The following is an 18,703-nucleotide window of genomic DNA, read 5'->3' as shown; positions in this document are numbered from 1 at the left end:
GCCGCCCCTAGGACTCTAAATGCCATTTTCTTTTTCTTTTTCATATTTTTTTAAATATCTTTTTCATATTTTTCAAAAATAAAAAATATATTAATACCCTAATAGTTACTTCTTTAATATTTAAGTAAAATAAAAATAAAAATAAATACATAAGCAATTAAAATAAAGAGATAAAATCATGAGACATAGTATCATTTTTCTTATATTTTCACCGTTACATCTCGACAATTTTATTAGGTATTTAATATTATAATACTCGTGCTGTACATTATTTCTCTTATTCGGACTCTTTAATATTGATTAATACTAGATATCGTCTTAAAATGTGTAAATCTCGCATACTTCTTTTGAAAAAGAGGAGTTCATTATTAAAAACTTAATTTTTTTTTTCATGTTAGATCATACTCCAAAATTACAAACATCATTTCCCTTTAATTTAAACAAATTTAAAGACTCTTAGTTACACAAACCAAATCATTTCATCCATCTCATATAATCATTATAACTTTCTCAAGCTTTTACATAAAATATGATAAACAATTCGAGTACTGCTACATCCATAAAGAAATTACACAAAAACAATCACACAAATTGACGTGATTTCATCTGATCCGTTCGATCTACTTTACAATAAAAGTAAGTTCATAATCTGACGAACCACATCAAGTCACGTTAGTTTGTAAGATTACTTTTGTATAACCCTTTTGTGGCTAGAATATTTTCTAAACAATTCAACATTTTCATATCTCAAAATAAAAATTATATTAAAAAATTATATTCTAACAATATTTTATTTTACTTTTTAACTTTTATCTATTTTATCTCATCTATGTAACTAAACGAGACCTTAATATTTGGATGAGAACTTGGAAGAGGACATAAAACTCAGCCATGGTATGCATTTCCCTCCTCTGATTCTCGAATTTAATTAGCTTGAAAAATAGTGTCACTTGAAGTCTCAGTGTTATCTGAGAGTGCATTTCATATATTTAAAACGATTTTTACTTAAGAAAGTTACAACTTAACCATACATGCAATAATGCAAGGCCACATGTCCTCGGATTCTACGGTTGGACACGGCAGGGAAACAAAAATACCCTCGGGTTCTTTGGTTGTGGTAGGGAACAGGCAAACCTACAACCCAAGAGAAATAGATCCAAAAAAAGGGAATGGGCCACATGCCCACATGGTAACATTTATGGATTCCTACTTCCCAATCAAGCTTGCTGGTACACTACCCCCAGCCAGATCCCACAAACATGGCTGGCCTACAATGTCAATCGAAATGGAATTATGCCCATTTATAGCCAAGAAATGCAAAGCTGGCTTTCTTTGACTTTCTAGCTTCCACCCAGAATTACAGGCTCTAAAGGGAAACATTACTTAGTAAGAACCCGTTAGAAAATGCACCAAATTTTCAGTCAGAAATATATGTATTTATATAAATAGTTGTATCGAAATCGAAATCTACCAAGCCATCCAGACAGTTAAATTATCCAGCATCACATGTGGGTCATATATCTAAACAAATTCACATGCAAATACCCCCATTTAGATGTCTCTGTCCAGGTGGAATCCCCTGTGACTTCCTCTCCTTTATTTAGATTTAAACATCAATCACCATTTACCCTCTGAAGTCTATTCTAAAGCATCTTGTCCTCAGCATGTCATTTCTGGAGAAACCAATTAACCTGAAAATCCAAACCAAAAGCTCGGATCAAAGGTTGAATTGCTAAAGATTAAGCTAAATCGGAATTAGACGTCCAAAGACATTCAAAACTCCAAAATATTTTGTCATTAAGCACGACACAGTTCCTGTAATCAGTAACTTACCAGTTGATTGTCATGTCATTTTAAGAACAAGCTTGGAAAACACGGATAACAGAATTAAACTCACAGATCTCGAGATTACCATATTACTATATGCTGGCATTGGCTTTGTGAATCGAGATTACCCTTAGTTGAATCCTAATTTTAGAACTACAAAACATCAGCATCAAAACCATTTCTCACCTTCAAATATGAAATGCTGAGGATAGAGCACTTTCAGAAACAATGCTCAACGACTTAACCTGAAGTCGAACTAGCAGCACAAGAAGCTGGCCGATTGCTGTCATTCTCCACAATGTTCTGGTTGGTAATAGAAGAATCGCCCAAATGATATCCTTCAGAATCTTGGCTGGCTGTACTATCATCTCTGGTTTCAAGGCGCTCCATCATATGAGATACACTGGCAATTCCTGCATTCACTTCCCTCTGAACTTCAGAGCCGATATCTGACATGGAAGTATTACGAGAGAAAAGCCTATCCTTCCACCCTCTTGTATTCTTTGAAAGCGACTCTTTGTATCTAAAATGCAAGTACAGCAAGTGTTAATGAGAATGGCAGATGAAGGAATATATTTAATTTGCCGCATCCAAAATGGGATACCAGAAATGTACATACACACACACACACACACACACACACATATATATATATATATATATATATATATATATATATTTTCAGAAATAGTACCTCATTGACATGGCATTAAATCTAGATTTCAGAGAATCTGAAAATGACTGAAAATCAGATGGCCCTGCTCTATCAGGATTTGGTGGTGAGGAATGACTAGCAGGGCTCCTACAAAAAGATGTAAAATAAATTTCCTTAGAACCAAACAAATGCTGCAAATAAGTACATAGCAGAAACTGAAACACAACTTACGTATTACAAATATGTGTAGATATGTTACAAAGGAAAGCTATGCCACTTATTGAAGGATATAGAATAATCCTGATTACCGATTATTAGAGGAAATTCCTTGACGATTTGTCGGCAGGAAAGCAGATCCGGAGGCTGGGGAAGAATCTTGATCGGTATGAGCAGAAGGAAAATGTGAAACCTGCTGGGATGGTACATCTCCACCTGATGCAAGTGGGGTAGATGGACTAGCCACACCGATTGAAGATGGTTCATTGTCCACCCTGGGAGCAGAAACAGGACCAGATGGTCCACTAGGATGCGCGGAAAACACCAAAAAGTGTGGACGACCATGGGCAGATGACCGACTCCTCTGGCCTTCCCTCCTACCAATATGGTGGGCCCTTCCCATTGCTGCAGCAGCTGCCAAATGCTGGATTATACGCTCTTCAAGTTCAGCATCATTAGCACCTACTGGCAACTGCATTACCACACAAAAACTAACATAAGAATAACCTGATGGACACATTGTAATAGGTTTGATAATAGATGAAATGAAACACAATTCCAAGTAATAATCAGAAACAGACATGCTGCAATTCAAAATCACCAAGGGTGGGATGATGAAATATAGTGGCATTTCTTGCTGGAGTAACCCTAAAGCTCCTCTCACGTACTACTGCCTCAAGCAATTCTTGACTGCCACAATATGAACAAACATAAGAAGACTACATGAGTATAATTACAAGAAAAAATGTAGTAACTTCCAAAAACCAACACAACTAAAATGAACCTGGTGGGATCCTTCAGGCTAACATGTTGCCAACACATGGGACACTGAGAGCTTCTCTGGCACCTAAAATTACATAAGCTAGTGTTAGATTTCAACATTTTATTCCTATATCCATGATCATGTACACGATGAAATTCACATCTATCAGACGCTCTTCTCACTGAGAGGTGCTAAATGAACTAAATGATAAGTTTTGATCAGAAAACAAAGGAAAGAGATAATTGAACTTAAGAAAAAATTACTTCCTCTTTGTCAAATTGTTTGTGCACCGTAGAACAACATTTTAACTTTAAGCAGCATCATTTTAATGCATTGTCTTAGTAATTTATATTTTAAAAAAATCATCACTCCAAAATCACCTCCTTAATTTAAACTCAATTAAAGCGATGGAGAAGAAAGTCTGTTAACTTTCCAGATAAAGTAAGAGTAAGTTTGGAAGGTTATTAAAATTGTATTCATCAACTTTCTGTTATTTGGAAACATACAAAAACAGAATCTGGGATAAACAATATGATGGATATAGCAGCGCATTCAATTTTCTCATAGGTTGTTTATGGGACAACAGGTACATCAGCTTTTTGGTGTTTGATCTATTACTTATTGGAAATGATCAGGGAGGATGTGGTGGTCATTCTAAATGCCGACTGGTTCTGTACTTGAGCGACCAGAGTGCGTTTGAGAGGGGGGGGGGGGTATGGAGATGATGTTTGGTAGCTGTTTTCTCCAGACCTTTTAGGTGCAGCAAATAAAATTTGCTCATGAGGAGGAAGCATTTTATTCACAATTTGCTACACAGTTTTACCGGGTTCACCTAATGGATTTTAAGGCACTTTATATTGGTGTGCTGCTTGGTTTCCTATTTTATATTGGTATAGTGTAGAGTCTTCAATTTCTACTTTCCATGGATTTTTAGCACCTTTCCCTTTGGTAGTTTGGTGAGTTTCCTGATTACCGGGGTATCATCCTCTTTAGTTATAAATAAAGTCTTACGTTATCAAAAGAATTTATTTATTTATTTGATAAGTAAAAATATTATATATATATATCAATAGGAGTAACCATGTACACATGACGTATACAAGAAAACACCTAGCACATACTAGAGAGCTCCTAATAACCCAAAAAGCCCGTGAAAACTAGAAATCTATCCAAAATACCCCAAGCACAAATTGGAATAGAACACACCTCCCAAACTCCAACCCCTGGTTTCCCATAAGACTAATACTTCACCCGAAACTCTCTCTACGAGGACGTCTTCATAATGTCGTCCTTTTAGTCTTCCCTCGACTTGAGCTACCTCTGTTAGCGTCGTAGTTAAATGCCCAAAAAAGATGCTTGAACTCCCTGCTTTTCTTAAAACTTAATTTGGTTTCAAGTGAATGGCCCATCTCAATCGCAGTGAGTAGTGCTTTAAATTAGTCTTCACATCCTCCATATGAAAGCCCCACAATATGCTGAATCTCGTTAACCTTATGCAGAATCCAATCCGATGGTGAACCTGCTATATTGTTTATTGGAGGAAGAGAAACCAGGGGAACAACATTATCCCCAGACACAGTTCCCAACTATACTCTCAACCCTAGACATTCCTCCTCACAAGGCACCCACAACAAACCCATAATTTCCTCCCCGCCATATCCTGCATTCAAATCCCGAACCTCCTCAACAACTATATTGTTGGTGTTACCATTAAAGGTTCCTTCACCTCCGGCATAGGTGTCGTCGTTCCATTGACAAGGACATCAAAAGAATTTATATAGGCATGGTTTCATATTTCTCTTCTTCTGGATGTTGGTTGCTCATTCTCTCTTTCTTGTGTTGTTTTCTTCTCTATTTTTTCTGCAATTATTTGTCATTAACTGGTTTTACTTACAGTCCCATAATATATCACCAATCCCTTAGAAACACTAACTCTATACGCTAGCTAAAGTTTCCCCCAACTTTATCCAACATCAGACTCTTGGACTTGAAGGGGGAAAAAAAAAAAGCGCATAATATCAATCAACGGAAGATAGGTGTAAAAAAAATATAATGGAGCACTATAAAAGAGGAAAATTTTGCTTTCTCCCCCAAAACAAATTGACTACAACAGAGGTGGAAGAGAATGCTTTATATCAGAAAAGAAAGTCACACAACAATTCAAAAACTGAAAATAAAGCAATTATACCATTCAAGGATGCACTGAAGGTGAAATTCATGCTTGCAAGTAGTCACCTGCAAGGCAAGAGACAAGATAAAATCAAAGTCACATTTCTATAATACTAAAAAGAGAAAATAGTGCACGAGCTTTTGCAATAAAAAAACGAATGAAGAGGATGGAGGGGAGGAGAGGCGTGCTATGATAGATGTATTAAATATACTACCGTTGATGGATCGCTTTCAGAAAAATCTTCAAGGCATATGCTGCAAGCATCATCACAGGCTTGTTGTATTCCCCCTTCCACAAAGGCTGCAGCCGATGTCATATGACTTTCAGGCTTTGCCTCCTCCATCTCCAGAACCTTTAAAACGTAAAAACCTTCAAATTTCAGACAGAAAGAACAAACTAGAATTTGATACTCCCTCAAGACCTAAGCAATCTTTCTGCAAAAGTCATTCGACCAATGCAGCAGATTCAAAATCTCACGTCAGTTCCCAGAGCGAGGACAACATTACATACTTCTTTCAGTTCTTCCATCCGATAAGTTTTTTTTTCCAATGATTTTCACACATTAGATTCGAAAAGGCTAAAATAAACCACTTAAAAATTCTATTTGTTTCTGTATCAACCTAGTTCGAGCTGTCTTCAACATTTGTTGGATATAAATCACGCACTGTACGCTAGCTGAATCAGAAATTGTCCATGACATTTCAGAAAGTTGCTTTCTCCTTCGTGCATTTATAAATACGGGAAATTTTTAGAGGTAATATTTGTTGTGCCAACTAGCAGAAAACAGCAAGGAAGCTATTTTGGGTTTTATCCATAAACCAGAACCAAAATGAGGATTATACCTGGTTTCACGGGAAAAAATTGTTTTTACATCAAAGCCCTCTATTGGAGAGAAAAATTTACGTAGAAGCAAACCTAGGCAAACGCATACAGATTAATTTAACAAAAAAAAAAAAGAAAAGAAAAAAGATCGTAAAAGGATGTTCCACATGATAGAATATAAATCCAAAAAACCAATTATAGATTTTTTGAACAGAAGGGTTTACCTCCATAAAGGAATTGGAAATTTTCCAGAAACTGGGTAAAGGATTCAAGGAAAGCTAGTTGACCAAAGAGCAAGCTGTGAATTTCCAAAGAGCAACCCAACCAGAACCAATGCTAGTGATCCATTCAGGCAGGGAAATAAAAAAGCCTTAGAATTCAGTGATGACCGTGATAAACTAAACTGAGAGAGAGAGAGAGAGAGAGAATAGAGGATAGAGGAATCAGAATTCAGAGACCCTGTTTGTCTTCCTCTCAACCTTTGATCATGGGTTTGTTGTTGGTTTGATTTTTTTATTCCTTTTTATCTTTGGTTTGTGTGTTGGAAATAAACCCACCAGGGCCACCACCCCCACAGCATCTCAAAATAACTCATCCAGTCATTCTTTGGCTTCTTTTAACTTTAAAATAATATTTTGTAATCTTTTTTTATCTTATTTTATTCAAATTTTAAAAATTTTAATATAGATTTATAGTGGTGAGTTATACACAATTTTATATTTTCAGTTATTAATTAATTTATTTTTTAGGCTGTTAGATTTTCATTACTTCTAAGTTCTATGGTATTATTAACAAAGAAAAACCAGTAACATTATTTGTTCATATTTTGTATTTATAAGAATAAACATGAATATTTAAAATAGAAACACGAGAAATTCTCTAATTATCACAATATACATTGTATCATTAAAAATAATATTTATGTAAGAATTTTAATATAACAATATATTATATAATAAAATGAAAATCTTACTTTATTTATATTATGAGAGTGTATAATAAATTGAATATTTATTAATAATTATTAAAAGTTAAATGGTGCAAAGAAAATTAACAATGGCTGCAACTTGCAACTCTATCATTTATTCAAATCATAAATAAGAAACCCCTCAAGGCCAGCTTTCAATATTAAAATAATGGGGTGACTTTAATCAGAGAAGAGGGACAAGCGAAAAGTCCTCGAAGCAGCCATGGAAGACTTGGAAATTGAATTTTAACGTCATTTCAATTGGACCATAAAAACAGTGAGGAGAGAGAGAGAGAATTCTGGACAATCTAGAAGAGACGAATTTAGGTTATTTATAATGGAGTGATATTATATATAGTCGTAAAATATATAAACATTATATAGTTATTTTGAAAAAGAATGAAATCTATTTATAAAAAATTAATTTTTTTTTATATAGATTTTATATATATATTTTTTAAAGTGACTGTATAATATTTGTACACTCACGATTATAAATATCATTTCTCTTTATAATTGACATGACGATTGTGTTAATCGGTGATGTGTGCTCTATTGAAGTCAAGGGAAACCAAAACACTTGGTTAGAAGTACCAAGCAAGTGTGATTAGGTTGTGGCAGATAAACCCATCTTCCCTGTGCTGTGACCCTACATATAATTAAGGGAACAGAAACTTGGGCATTCAAAGTTTGACGCGTCAATACATAAAAAAAAGGGTGACAATGTTGACTTAATTCGCGATACAAAAATAGTGAAATTTACAACACCCGTGACAAAGAAAAATAAAAGAAATCAAGTGTGTACAGCATTCTCAATTTATGTGTAATATAAATTATTTAAAGAATTACTTATAAAATGAGTTCTATTACGTAAAAGAATAAATAAAATATAAATCGTTACAATATTGTTCAATCTTTACTTCTGAGCAATGCTACATAATCTCTCAAACCTTTATATATCATTTTTTTTTAAATTTTTTAATATTTATTTTATAATTTTTTTTGAGTTTATTCTTTTGAAACTAATTTAATTTTTCTATTCATTATTCATATATTAAATATTTGATAAAAGGAAAAAAATAATAAAAATTAAAAAATGTGTAGCATGTGGAGGTTGTGTAAATAGTATAAGATTGTGTAGATTTTTTCTTTACTTTTACATTTCAATATAAATTTTTTTATTGTTCATCATTTAAAATACATCTATTTTATTTTTTTCTAAACAATATATTGGAAATACTATTTATCCAATTTTTTCTTATTTTGATTTTATTTTTAATTTTTATTTGACTTATATATTTTTATTTTGTGTGTAGGACTGAATTATATTACATTGTATATAATAATATATTGCAAATATTAAAAAAATATAGATATTAAAAATTTATTGGCAGAAATGAAATGTTTAAAAAGAAAAAAAATATTATTTAAATTATATAAAAGAAAAAATAGATAAACTGATACATGATATATTATAAAAATTAATATATAAATTAGAAAAGTGAAGTTTGGTAAAGGATAAGATAAAAGAGCTATTAGACTCTTCATCGTATCCGGTACTCCGACAAGACAATTTCGCTCAATTTAATGGGAAGTTGGAAACGGGCTTGATAGAGGAGGGGCCTTAATGCTCAGCCCAAATTTAATATCTAACCTAAAATGGGCCGAGCTCACCCACGACCCAAAAGACAATACCGAGCTATCGAGGCAGAGCCCAAGGCTTTCCACCTGCCACCAACCAACCAGGACATTGTACTTTTTACTTCAAAATATTTTGTTCAAATTTTTTTTTCCCACTAGGTTGGAAATTCTCAACGTCCTACAACTTCTAATCACATCGTCTAGTTTGGATAATGAAAATATTTTAAATATTTTTAAAATATTTCGTTATTATTTATTATTTTATTATTATTTTTAACCTACTATTCACTATTATTAAAAGGGATATGAATCCTTTGTCCTTTCTTCATTCTTCTTTTCAAGCGCTGCTGTGTCCTAATTTCATTTCATTTCATTCATCGATAATTAAAAAGTGCATCCATTGTTTATCTATTATGACTATAATAAAGCATTGAAGGAAGGAATTATTCTGTCAGTGCGCTCTTCTTTTATATAATCTTATCTTGGGAGTTGGGGCCCTCCTCAGTTTGGAGAGCAGCAAGCAATTCACACGCTCTAAGAGCATTCCCATCCGGATGCCTAAAACACTGTTATCTCTAAAATTTAGAGATGAAATTTAGGGTTTACGAGTTTGGAGCCTCCCATCCCATTCCCTAAATTAGGGATTACTTTTCGGGGATCTACAGTCGTTCCCCATATTTGGGGAACCACTGTACATCCCTAAAACGCCCGAACCCCAAATCTGTTGCCCTTCCGTCCCGCGTGTTCCTCTCTTCCCTCTCGATCGCCCTCGTTCGTGAAGGAGGCCCTCTCTCGCCCCGTCTGCCACCATCTACGGTGTCTTCTCTACATCGACTCCACAGGAATGTAAGTTTTCTCTTCTCTGTGAAACTCGCGCCCTCTTCTTCTCTCCATGGATGAACTCTGTCCTCTCTCGCAGAGATTGAACAAACTGAGCCTCTTTCCATGGTGAATCTGATATATTTTCGAGTTTTATTGTTATGATCTATTGTATTTGTCAGTTTTGCCACTTGAAATCCGAGAACCCTAGATTTCAATTACTACTCTAGGGCATGAATATTCATGGATCTGTGACCCATATTCACTGGATTTAGAATGCATGTATCTGCCATGGTTGGATTTTGTTCTTGGATTTATCGACTTCTTAGTGCTATTTTATCAATCGACTTGCTGCTATATACAAACACTGCATTTTATTGGGTGCTCTGCGGTTTGAATGAACAATTTTTATCATCTATCATTCACGGCACAGTTACTTTATTGTTCTTAATGGATAAATCTCAGACATTGCTCTGCTTTGTGGAGCTTGTGTGGAGTGTTGTGCATCATTTGGCCATTAATTCCTGAAGCTGAGTGCGTATGAAAACTCCCCATTTTTGTATGGCCCGACTCTTTTTCCCTTTGAATAATTTACCATAATCCAGTTGGTTATGTTGTCCAATGAGACCAAATGGTGTTATTTTTTATAGCACTATTACTGTCATTTTGTCATTACCAGCTTTGAGCTCCCTTGTTGGTTTGTAGTATTTTTGTTAAATGACTCTCTATGAAAAATATTACTTGTATGTGTTTAGGAATTTATAATTCAACATGATACATTTCTTGTATCATTCAACATGACTATAATGAATATTTCTTGTTATATAATTTGTATTTTGTCAATGACCATATATGTTTGGGTACATATGGCTATATACCTTTGGTTTGTGCTGTTTTTGCCCCCCATAATCCATATAATGGAGACAAACATGTTGTGTATTATTAAACTTTAATGGTTTATGTCCATACAAAGCCACCCGAATGATATATGTCCTCCTCTGATCACCACACATACAAAGCCATTTTTAATGACATTAACTGATTATTGATTGTGCTTTGTGCATCAATTTTTCATACAAAGGTATAAGCATATACTCTCTTCAATTTTCTGTTATTTAATCCTATACTCTCTTCAATTTTCTGTTATTTAAATGAAGTACTCTCTTCAATTTTCTGTTATTTAATCCTATACTCTCTTCAATTTTCTGTTCCTACACTTTCTTCAATTTTCTGTTATTTAATCTTATACTCTCTTTAATTTTCTGTTATTTAATCCTATACTCTCTTCAATTTTCTGTTATTTAATCCTATACTCTCTTTAATTTTCTGTTATTTAATCCTATACTCCCTAATTTTCTGTTAGCTTATACTCTCTTCAATTTTTAATCCTACCTCATACCAGTTATTTAATCTGAGTTTGTGGCATGTGTTTGCTGGTTTGAGCTACTGTTATCTCTTTAATTATTGTTCCCATGGACTAAACTCTGTTGGTTTGACAAAGATAAAATCTGTTTTTATGTTCTTATGCACTTTGCATGCTGTTTAGTATTGGAATTTCCTTCTCTAACCCCTGGCTGTGAATCTGTCTGTGCTATTGGGACCTTTGCAGTGTTTAGTACTGATGAATAATTATTACTTGTGGGGGAGGGAGGGAGGGGGCTGCATGTCGACTGTTAGGCTATGATGATGGGGTTTAGTAAGATAATTCATAAGTGTTAATGGGCCCCATTGAGATGGCGGGGTAATCCTTACCCGAATGATCATACTGCAGTTTGTAATTGTTTTCACAAAAGGCACGTGGGGTTTGGGTAAGGTTTTGCAGCCATTTGATGTTGGGCTCATCTCTCACACATGATGTAAATTTTGTAACCCATTCTGAGCCACATTTAAAACACACGAGTGTTTAGGGAAGTGGATGGGAATGCTCTTATTTTTACGTTTTCAAACTAAATTTTTTATTGGATCTGAGTTGTCTTAACCCTTCGGCTGTGATGATGAGACAATCCGAACATGGTGATAAAACACTTTGGCACACACCTCCATGGCATGGTAACCCGGATGGCCGATAAATAGTGGCAACCGGTTGTTGCAACCATGCAAGTATATGTGCCAAGTGTGTCGTCATACGTTGCCATATGATTCCTGAGCCGGCTACAAAAATCACTTGCAAATTTAGTTCTTAATTTTCTAACATGTGTATTACATGTTTTATGTTTACAAATTTTTAGAGATGGACTCAGGAGAGCATGGAAATATGTTCTTCACTAGCCTCCTGACTCAGGAGCCTGAACTTGACCACATTTATATTGGTCAAGGTGAACAACATCCAGTGACTTTGGATGACTCTCCACCCCTGCCCCAAGTAGATCCTCCCCCCTCTCAAAGAAAATCAGCCAGGGATGCAAACTTCACCCCCGAGGAAGACAAGTTACTTGTCTCCGCATGGCTGAATAGTAGCATTGATGCCATCCAAGGAACGGACCAAAAACACGCCCAACTTTGGGAAAAAGTTAGTCAATACTTCAATGATTATAAAGAAAGTACAAATGAGCGAAGTGTTGGGTCCTTAATACATCGGTGGTCTGCCATTCAAAAGGCGACGAACAAATTTTGTGCTAAACTCGCCCAAGTTGAAGGGCTGAATCAAAGTGGCATGACTGAGCAAGACAAGGTATAAGCATCCACTTAATTATTATTTATATTCATTATGTTCCCTTTATCTGCATTTTGGGTTGGTTAATTATTTGATTTTCATTTTGAATTGGAAGTTTGACAAAGCGAAGGTCATGTACCAATCGCTTGAGAAAACAACCTTTCAGTTCGAGCATTGTTGGCAGCTATTGAAAGACCAGCCGAAATGGAATCAGCGTTGCACAAAAGACGGGACAAAGCGAAGGTCGACGATGTCCCCTACATATTCGCGTACATCATCCATGGCAACTAATTCACCCATTGATTCAGTGGGTGGTACAGAGGGCGAGAATATGGAAACTAATGATGTCATCGATTTGGATAGGCCAATAGGAAGAAAAGCTGAGAAAGGAAAACGTAAGGCCCAAGGCAGAGCCTCAGAAGAGCTTGTGGAGCTTAGCAAGAAAAGGTATACTCTCCTAGAGGAGTCACGTGCTCAGGAGAAAGAATTTTTCCGACTCAAGGCGGAGAAGATGGCATATGAACGAGAAATGGAGGAAAATAAAACTAGACAAGAGGATGAGAGATTGAGGTTGGAGGCGGAGAAACTGGAAATCGCCCGGTTGGAGAGAGAGGAGCGCATAATGTTGCTCGATGTGAGTACGTTAAATGAAGTTCAGCAAGTATATTTCCAGCAACTTCAAAGAGAGATATTGGCGCGACGCACTGCATCCTCAGATTAAGGCTTTTTTTTTTTGTAACTAAACATTTATTCAGCACATAAATGTGATGTATATTATGAACCACTCGTTTATGGCACTTTTCTGCGTTTATTGTATTATATAATTTGTACGTTTGCAAAGTTTTATTAAGAAGATAGAAAACGTGATCGTCAAATTTAAATCATCCATGGAACGATATTTCTTGATTACAACTCGACATTACAAATTCTTAAACTATTACAGATAATGAAAATATTACAATAACTTAAACTGCATTTTCTTGAACCAAACATGTTTTTTGGAATGAAAATTCTAGAAACTTGAAATACACCGTTGCTACTAATGATAAAATAGAGACTCCAACACAACCTTCTCTTCTATTGTTGGGAATGAAATTGCCAGTGATGTTCAATTAAATCTACTTGTAGATGATGATGTGCCGAGCTATCCCTAATTTCATGATGGCGCTGAATGAAGTTCATAAACTCATTTGTTGGATTGCGCGACAATTCTGGAATATCATCATCAAGTTGATCGTACTCCATGTTCAGACCCTGACTATCATCACGCTCGTCCTCAATGATCATGTTATGTAGAATAACACATGTTTTCATTATATTTGTTAGGTCATTGACTTTGAATAATCGGGAAGGTCCACGAACGATTGCAAATCGTTGTTGAAGTACTCCGAAGGCACGCTCGACATCTTTTCTTGCAGATTCTTGTGCTCTGGCAAAGTTTTTCTTCTTATTCCCTTGGGGTGATGGAATCGTCTTCACAAACGTTGACCACTTAGGATAAATACCATCGGCAAGGTAGTACCCCATAGTGTAGTCGTTGCCATTGATTGTGTAATTGACTGGTGGAGCACGCCCTTGAGCAAGTTCCGTGAAAATAAAAGATCTCTCTAGCACATTAATATCGTTATGTGAACCGGGCATACCAAAAAATGCATGCCATATCCAAAGATCATATGAAGCAACTGCTTCTAAAATAATAGTTGGTTCACGGATGTGGCCAGAGTACATACCTTTCCAGGCAGCGGGACAATTTTTCCACTTCCAATGCATGCAATCAATGCTTCCTAGCATTCCTGGGAATCCCCGTTGTTCACCAACAACAAGCAATCGAGCAATATCATTGGCATTTGGAGACCGCAAATATTCATCTGAAAAAATAGTTACGATTGTCTTGCAAAATTTTTTGAGACTCTCCATTGCGGTGCTTTCTCCAATACGTATGTATTCATCCATAAAATCTCCAGTAACCCCATAGGCCAGCATTCTAAGTGCTGCGGTTATCTTTTGCATAGAAGATAAACCAAGTCTTCCGGCATTATCTCTTCTCTGGACGAAGTACGGCTCGTAAACCTCTACCTCATTTAGGATACGGAGAAATAAGGGACGACTCATCCGAAATCTCCTTCGAAAAAGATTGGAGGGATATACTGGATTTTCTGAGAAATAGTCACGAAAAAGGCACTCATGCCCTTGAATATGACCACGCCGAATAAACTTACGACGTTGGCGATTGCCATGATGTCTCGATGACTCTCCATCAGCCTCGGCATTAATAACAGCATCTAGCTCATCATCAGATGACAAGTATGTAAGTAATTTGCGAAAGAAAGAACGAGCCATTTAATGAAGAGAGTTAGAGATGAGACTTCGATTTTTTAGAATGTGAATGCAACAAAAATGCGTATTTATAGATAAAAAAGTTACCGTTACATATAAGACACAAAATGTTAACGTTGAAGAAAAGACAAAAAAAGTTACCGTTAGAGAAAAGACAAAAAAAGTTACCGTTAGAGAAAAGACAAAAAAAGTTACCGTTGAAGAAGAGACAAAAAATGTTACCGTTTGATAAATGACAAAGCGTGTGTACTAATCAGAACGAATTAAAAATGTTACCGTTATACTATTCTGCAAAATATTTATCATCAATAAACGAAAAATGCACATATTTAAAAAAATTATTATTTTTAATATCGATATTGAATTGAAAAATAATATTGTATCTGTAAAAAAAATCATATAAATATTTATAAAATGTGATATTTGAAAATAAGAGAATAAGACAAAATAGTTAGTAGTTAAAAATGGAAATGGAAGTGAGAGAAAAAAATAATAAAGAAAGAATAGAAGAATATTATTTTAATAGAATAGAGAAAGGATAGGGAATGGGATGTAGAAGATTTTATGAAAATGAGTAAAATTTAGGATAAATTATAGGGAGTGTACTTTTTAGCTAAAATTTAGAGAAAATTTTAGGGATGGGGATGCTCTAAGAGGATCGTATTCCCAAAAATGATTTGATACATCAGTGAACGGACCATCACTGCAGCCACTAAGGTGAAACTCTTGTATGTAATCTAGCAACGTGGGACAAAAGACACCGCAAAGATACAACTGTCACTAGTTTTCTCTGTTATTTGAGGTGAAAAAATGGAACATAAAAGGAACAGTTTTAAATGCGCAACCAGAAACACCACTTGCAGTTCAGTTCCAAGCCACTTGGGAATGCGATCGTGTTACATGTACCATGCTGTATGGTGACCCATTAATGATAAGGCAGTGAATGAGAAAGGACTGGCCCCTTTAATGGAGTTTTAGAAAAAAAAAAAAAAAAGTACAAATGCTGCTTCTGACACGCAATAAGATCGTTCAAGCAAACATCACAACATTAAAGGACACAGTAAAGGTGGGAGATTTCTTGACATGTGATTCCACTTCAATAAAGTTGTCATCATGTGAAACAGCAGCACTTCTTGATCTGAAATGAATGTCCGTCCCAGAACCAGAACACATAATTTAAAACTGATTCTAAAAGAAAGCAGTATGCAAGCCAAATCTAGGGTCCCCCATGTCGTGACTAGATACAAAAGACTGCACACAAAAATCTACAGGCTGCAAGGAAGATTTTCCCTTTTGAACGCAATGAAACTGGATCACTTGGATTGTAGCTCCCACACTTGCTCTGCTCTTCCAGCGGTAACAAAGCAAACGAATCAGAACAAAAATCCAAAGCCCACCCAACCATTTATTTGCCAGGGACCACTCCTCTATCTGCTCAGGACCTCAGGTGTAACGAACAGTCCCAAAACAATAAGAACCAACTATTGTCGAAAAGATTGGGGAGCCAAAAGAAGTTGGGAACTATGAGGACATAGATACAGTAACTGCTATAGCTAAAAATGCCTTTCAGAGTAATCTCTTTGGTCAGCAATAATAATAACAATGATAAAGGGGGAATCAAGTGTTTTTAACACAAAGTCAATATCAATATTCCTTTCAGTTTCCATTCAAATATTTGATTCTAATAGATCTCATCAAATCTTAAGGTAAATATAATCTAATCACCAGCCATTTTCAACTCAGCTGGCCGGCCAACAAACGCAAATAGTCAATAAGACGGCACTCTCACACCGTAATGCATTCTGATTCTCTAACAAAAACGCCTGTTTTCTTTGAAATCCAAAACACCCTTAATCCTTTCGATGTACAAAATCCCCCAAAATCAAATAGAAGGCAAGAACGCTATACAACCATGTTCAATTTTCCCCACCAACAGCAATAAAGAAAATATAACTCCCGTTTTCCTTGACAAACTCACACCAAGTGATCAGGCACGAGAAACAAATAACCCGAAAGGGAAGAAATATATGAGGATTCACTTTCTTTGAAAATTTTCTTGGTAAGGAAAGGAACACCGAGAGGGGCAAATGAATTTCTTGAGAAGGACTTTACTTATCAAAAAATATATATATATATTCTTTGGTTTACAGTTGTTTTCTTACCGTTGAGGGGACGACTCCCTCTGGGAAGGACTTCTCCAAAACCCAGTACTGTAAAACTTCTCCCACATTTCCTTCTCAAGCTTCATAACCTCCCTCTCCGATTCCTCCGTCTGCGCCGACTTCATCTCCGACATTAGTCCGTCAACGGCCACCACCGGGTGAATCTGTTTCCCGGTCTCGTCGACCCCGCACGAGCACCGGCGTCTCCGAGGTGGCAGCAGGCCCTTCTTTACCAGATGTTGCCGGCGTTTCTTCCTCATCGTGCGGCACAGCCCCGCCGGGAACTTGTAGATGGCCAGGTACAGAAGGTTCACGAGCCCGCATGGGCAGCAGCAGCACACGGCAGCGCACTCAGCTGTGGTACCGCCCGCTACCTCGGCGAGACGGGACCCCCCCGATAAGGCTTGGGTCGTTAGGAGCGGTTGGCGGCGGTTTGACGACTGCGGGCGAGGGATGAGTTGGCTAGACATAATTGGTTATCATCAGAGAAAAATGGGTACAAGAAATTGATAGTAAAGGCTGAGATTTTTATCGAATGGGGAAGGATTTTGGTGTTTGGTTCAACGGAAAAAGGGTGGCTTTCCAAGAAAAGGAACGGGCTTGATTCTTTGGTGGAGTCTCAGCAATTTTCTTGATCTGAAAATTTTATTGGCTTCAGAACAAAAAACAACAAAGGCTCTGATTTACAAAACCTTAACGATCCTCGAAAATCTCGGTCTCTTTTCTCTCAGAGCAGAGAATGAATTTGAAACTCGGAAAAGAAAAAAAGTTCTTAATTTGGATCGTGAACGAGGGAGAGAGGAAATCGATCGGTCGTCCCTTGGCCTAGGTATCTATCTACTGAAAAGGAGATCTCCCCACCAAGACAATATCAGATGGCAGGAAACGAAAGCCCGGTCTCCAGAGAAGATGCCAGAGGTACGGTGAGGGGAAATGGTGAGCAGAAAGACGAAGGCCGTGCTGGAGGGACACGACAAACTGGCCTCGGTGGAGGTCGTTCAGGAGATATACACCGAAGACCGAGAGGCGAAGAATACGGTGGAGAGTAAACGATATCTATTGGCTATCTGATTTTTTGGAGGACTGGAATTGGAAGTTTTGACTGCTTCTTGCCTTCCTTTTCTTTTAACATATATATATATATATATGGGTCCTACGAGACGATGAGTGGGACTGCCGTGGGAGTACGAGGCTATGAGCACGAAGTCGGACGCTGAAATAAGAGATTGCGGGGAAGGAGATGTTTGTATATATTATTTTATTTAGTTAAATGGTTGAAGACAAGGAAACGTGAGGGCAGCTATCTGAAAAGGTCCCACCTCAGCTCAGCTAACTGAGTAGAGACGGTCAAATCCAATCAAAATATTGGAGGACCCACCTCTAAACGTCCAAGCATCCATGCGATATACCTCATCGATATAGTGTAAATAATAATAAAAAAAAAATATTCATTATTTTACATTCAATAGCTATTACTTAAATGGAGATCATCATATTTCATTCTTCCTTCTATGACTTTAGCACCTTAAATAAATCTAGCCAAGCCATAACTGTCATGTTAAGATATATTTATATAAATTTAAATCTTTAAGATAAGTAATGATTTTATATAATATAGTTTATATTATTATATCTATAATATACTTGATAAATAAATATGCATAATGTAAA

The 18,703-nt window shown here is 36.2% G+C and overlaps 4 protein-coding genes across 8 annotated transcripts; 1 reads left to right on the top strand and 3 right to left on the bottom strand.

Annotated features, from left to right (window-relative positions):
• Positions 1–1,414: 1,414 nt before the first annotated feature.
• LOC109013501 (E3 ubiquitin-protein ligase RHF2A-like) lies at positions 1,415–6,946 on the bottom strand. Of its 2 annotated transcripts, XM_018995611.2 has the most exons (10): positions 6,678–6,946; positions 6,474–6,546; positions 5,846–5,983; positions 5,650–5,696; positions 3,483–3,545; positions 3,280–3,388; positions 2,791–3,170; positions 2,522–2,629; positions 2,014–2,350; positions 1,415–1,691 (listed from the first exon to the last, which is right to left on the bottom strand). In XM_018995611.2, exons 3-9 carry the CDS (start codon positions 5,972–5,974, stop codon positions 2,068–2,070), a joined length of 1,119 nt encoding a protein of 372 aa, XP_018851156.2. In that variant the 5' UTR covers positions 5,975–5,983; positions 6,474–6,546; positions 6,678–6,946; the 3' UTR covers positions 1,415–1,691; positions 2,014–2,067. The 2 variants fall into 2 exon arrangements, with proteins under 2 accessions (XP_018851156.2, XP_018851155.2); XM_018995610.2 differs by lacking the exon at positions 6,474–6,546.
• A 5,164-nt stretch (positions 6,947–12,110) lies between these two features.
• On the top strand, positions 12,111–13,254 carry LOC108983227 (glutathione S-transferase T3-like). The gene is made up of 2 exons (XM_018954799.2): positions 12,111–12,551; positions 12,649–13,254. Exons 1-2 carry the CDS (start codon positions 12,111–12,113, stop codon positions 13,252–13,254), a joined length of 1,047 nt encoding a protein of 348 aa, XP_018810344.2.
• Positions 13,255–13,427: 173 nt separating this feature from the next.
• On the bottom strand, positions 13,428–14,886 carry LOC118348315. Its single transcript, XM_035689823.1, has 2 exons — positions 14,264–14,886; positions 13,428–14,140 (listed from the first exon to the last, which is right to left on the bottom strand). Exons 1-2 carry the CDS (start codon positions 14,871–14,873, stop codon positions 13,611–13,613), a joined length of 1,140 nt encoding a protein of 379 aa, XP_035545716.1. The 5' UTR covers positions 14,874–14,886; the 3' UTR covers positions 13,428–13,610.
• A 753-nt stretch (positions 14,887–15,639) lies between these two features.
• Positions 15,640–18,163, bottom strand: LOC109013499. 4 transcript variants are annotated; one of them, XM_018995609.2, is made up of 2 exons: positions 17,033–18,163; positions 15,640–16,301 (listed from the first exon to the last, which is right to left on the bottom strand). In XM_018995609.2, the coding sequence occupies exons 1-2, from the start codon at positions 17,500–17,502 to the stop codon at positions 16,298–16,300; spliced, it is 474 nt and encodes a 157-aa protein (XP_018851154.1). In that variant the 5' UTR covers positions 17,503–18,163; the 3' UTR covers positions 15,640–16,297. The 4 variants fall into 4 exon arrangements, with proteins under 4 accessions (XP_018851154.1, XP_018851152.1, XP_018851150.1 ...); XM_018995607.2 differs by having other exon boundaries at positions 15,640–16,217; XM_018995605.2 differs by having other exon boundaries at positions 15,640–16,212.
• Positions 18,164–18,703: the final 540 nt, after the last annotated feature.

The sequence above is a fragment of the Juglans regia genome, chromosome 4, assembly GCF_001411555.2.
Source record: "Juglans regia cultivar Chandler chromosome 4, Walnut 2.0, whole genome shotgun sequence".
NCBI classification, from domain to species: domain Eukaryota; kingdom Viridiplantae; phylum Streptophyta; class Magnoliopsida; order Fagales; family Juglandaceae; genus Juglans; species Juglans regia.
The sequence above is the reverse complement of the archived record's forward strand: the minus strand, read 5'-3'. Positions and strand labels throughout refer to the sequence as shown.

Coding starts and splice junctions, on each gene's coding strand:
- LOC109013501 (XM_018995610.2), bottom strand. Junction 5,697..5,845: donor CTGAAAGCGATCCATCAACG/GTAGTATATTTA, acceptor CTTGCCTTGCAG/GTGACTACTTGCAAGCATGA. Junction 3,389..3,482: donor AGCCTGAAGGATCCCACCAG/GTTCATTTTAGT, acceptor ATATTGTGGCAG/TCAAGAATTGCTTGAGGCAG.
- LOC108983227 (XM_018954799.2), top strand. CDS start 12,111: ATGGACTCAGGAGAGCATGGAAATATGTTCTTCACTAGCCTCCTGACT. Junction 12,552..12,648: donor GCATGACTGAGCAAGACAAG/GTATAAGCATCC, acceptor TTGAATTGGAAG/TTTGACAAAGCGAAGGTCAT.
- LOC118348315 (XM_035689823.1), bottom strand. CDS start 14,873: ATGGCTCGTTCTTTCTTTCGCAAATTACTTACATACTTGTCATCTGAT. Junction 14,141..14,263: donor TTGTCCCGCTGCCTGGAAAG/GTATGTACTCTG, acceptor TTAATGTGCTAG/AGAGATCTTTTATTTTCACG.
- LOC109013499 (XM_018995605.2), bottom strand. CDS start 17,502: ATGTCTAGCCAACTCATCCCTCGCCCGCAGTCGTCAAACCGCCGCCAA. Junction 16,213..17,032: donor AGGGAGTCGTCCCCTCAACG/GTAAGAAAACAA, acceptor CTGGAAGAGCAG/AGCAAGTGTGGGAGCTACAA.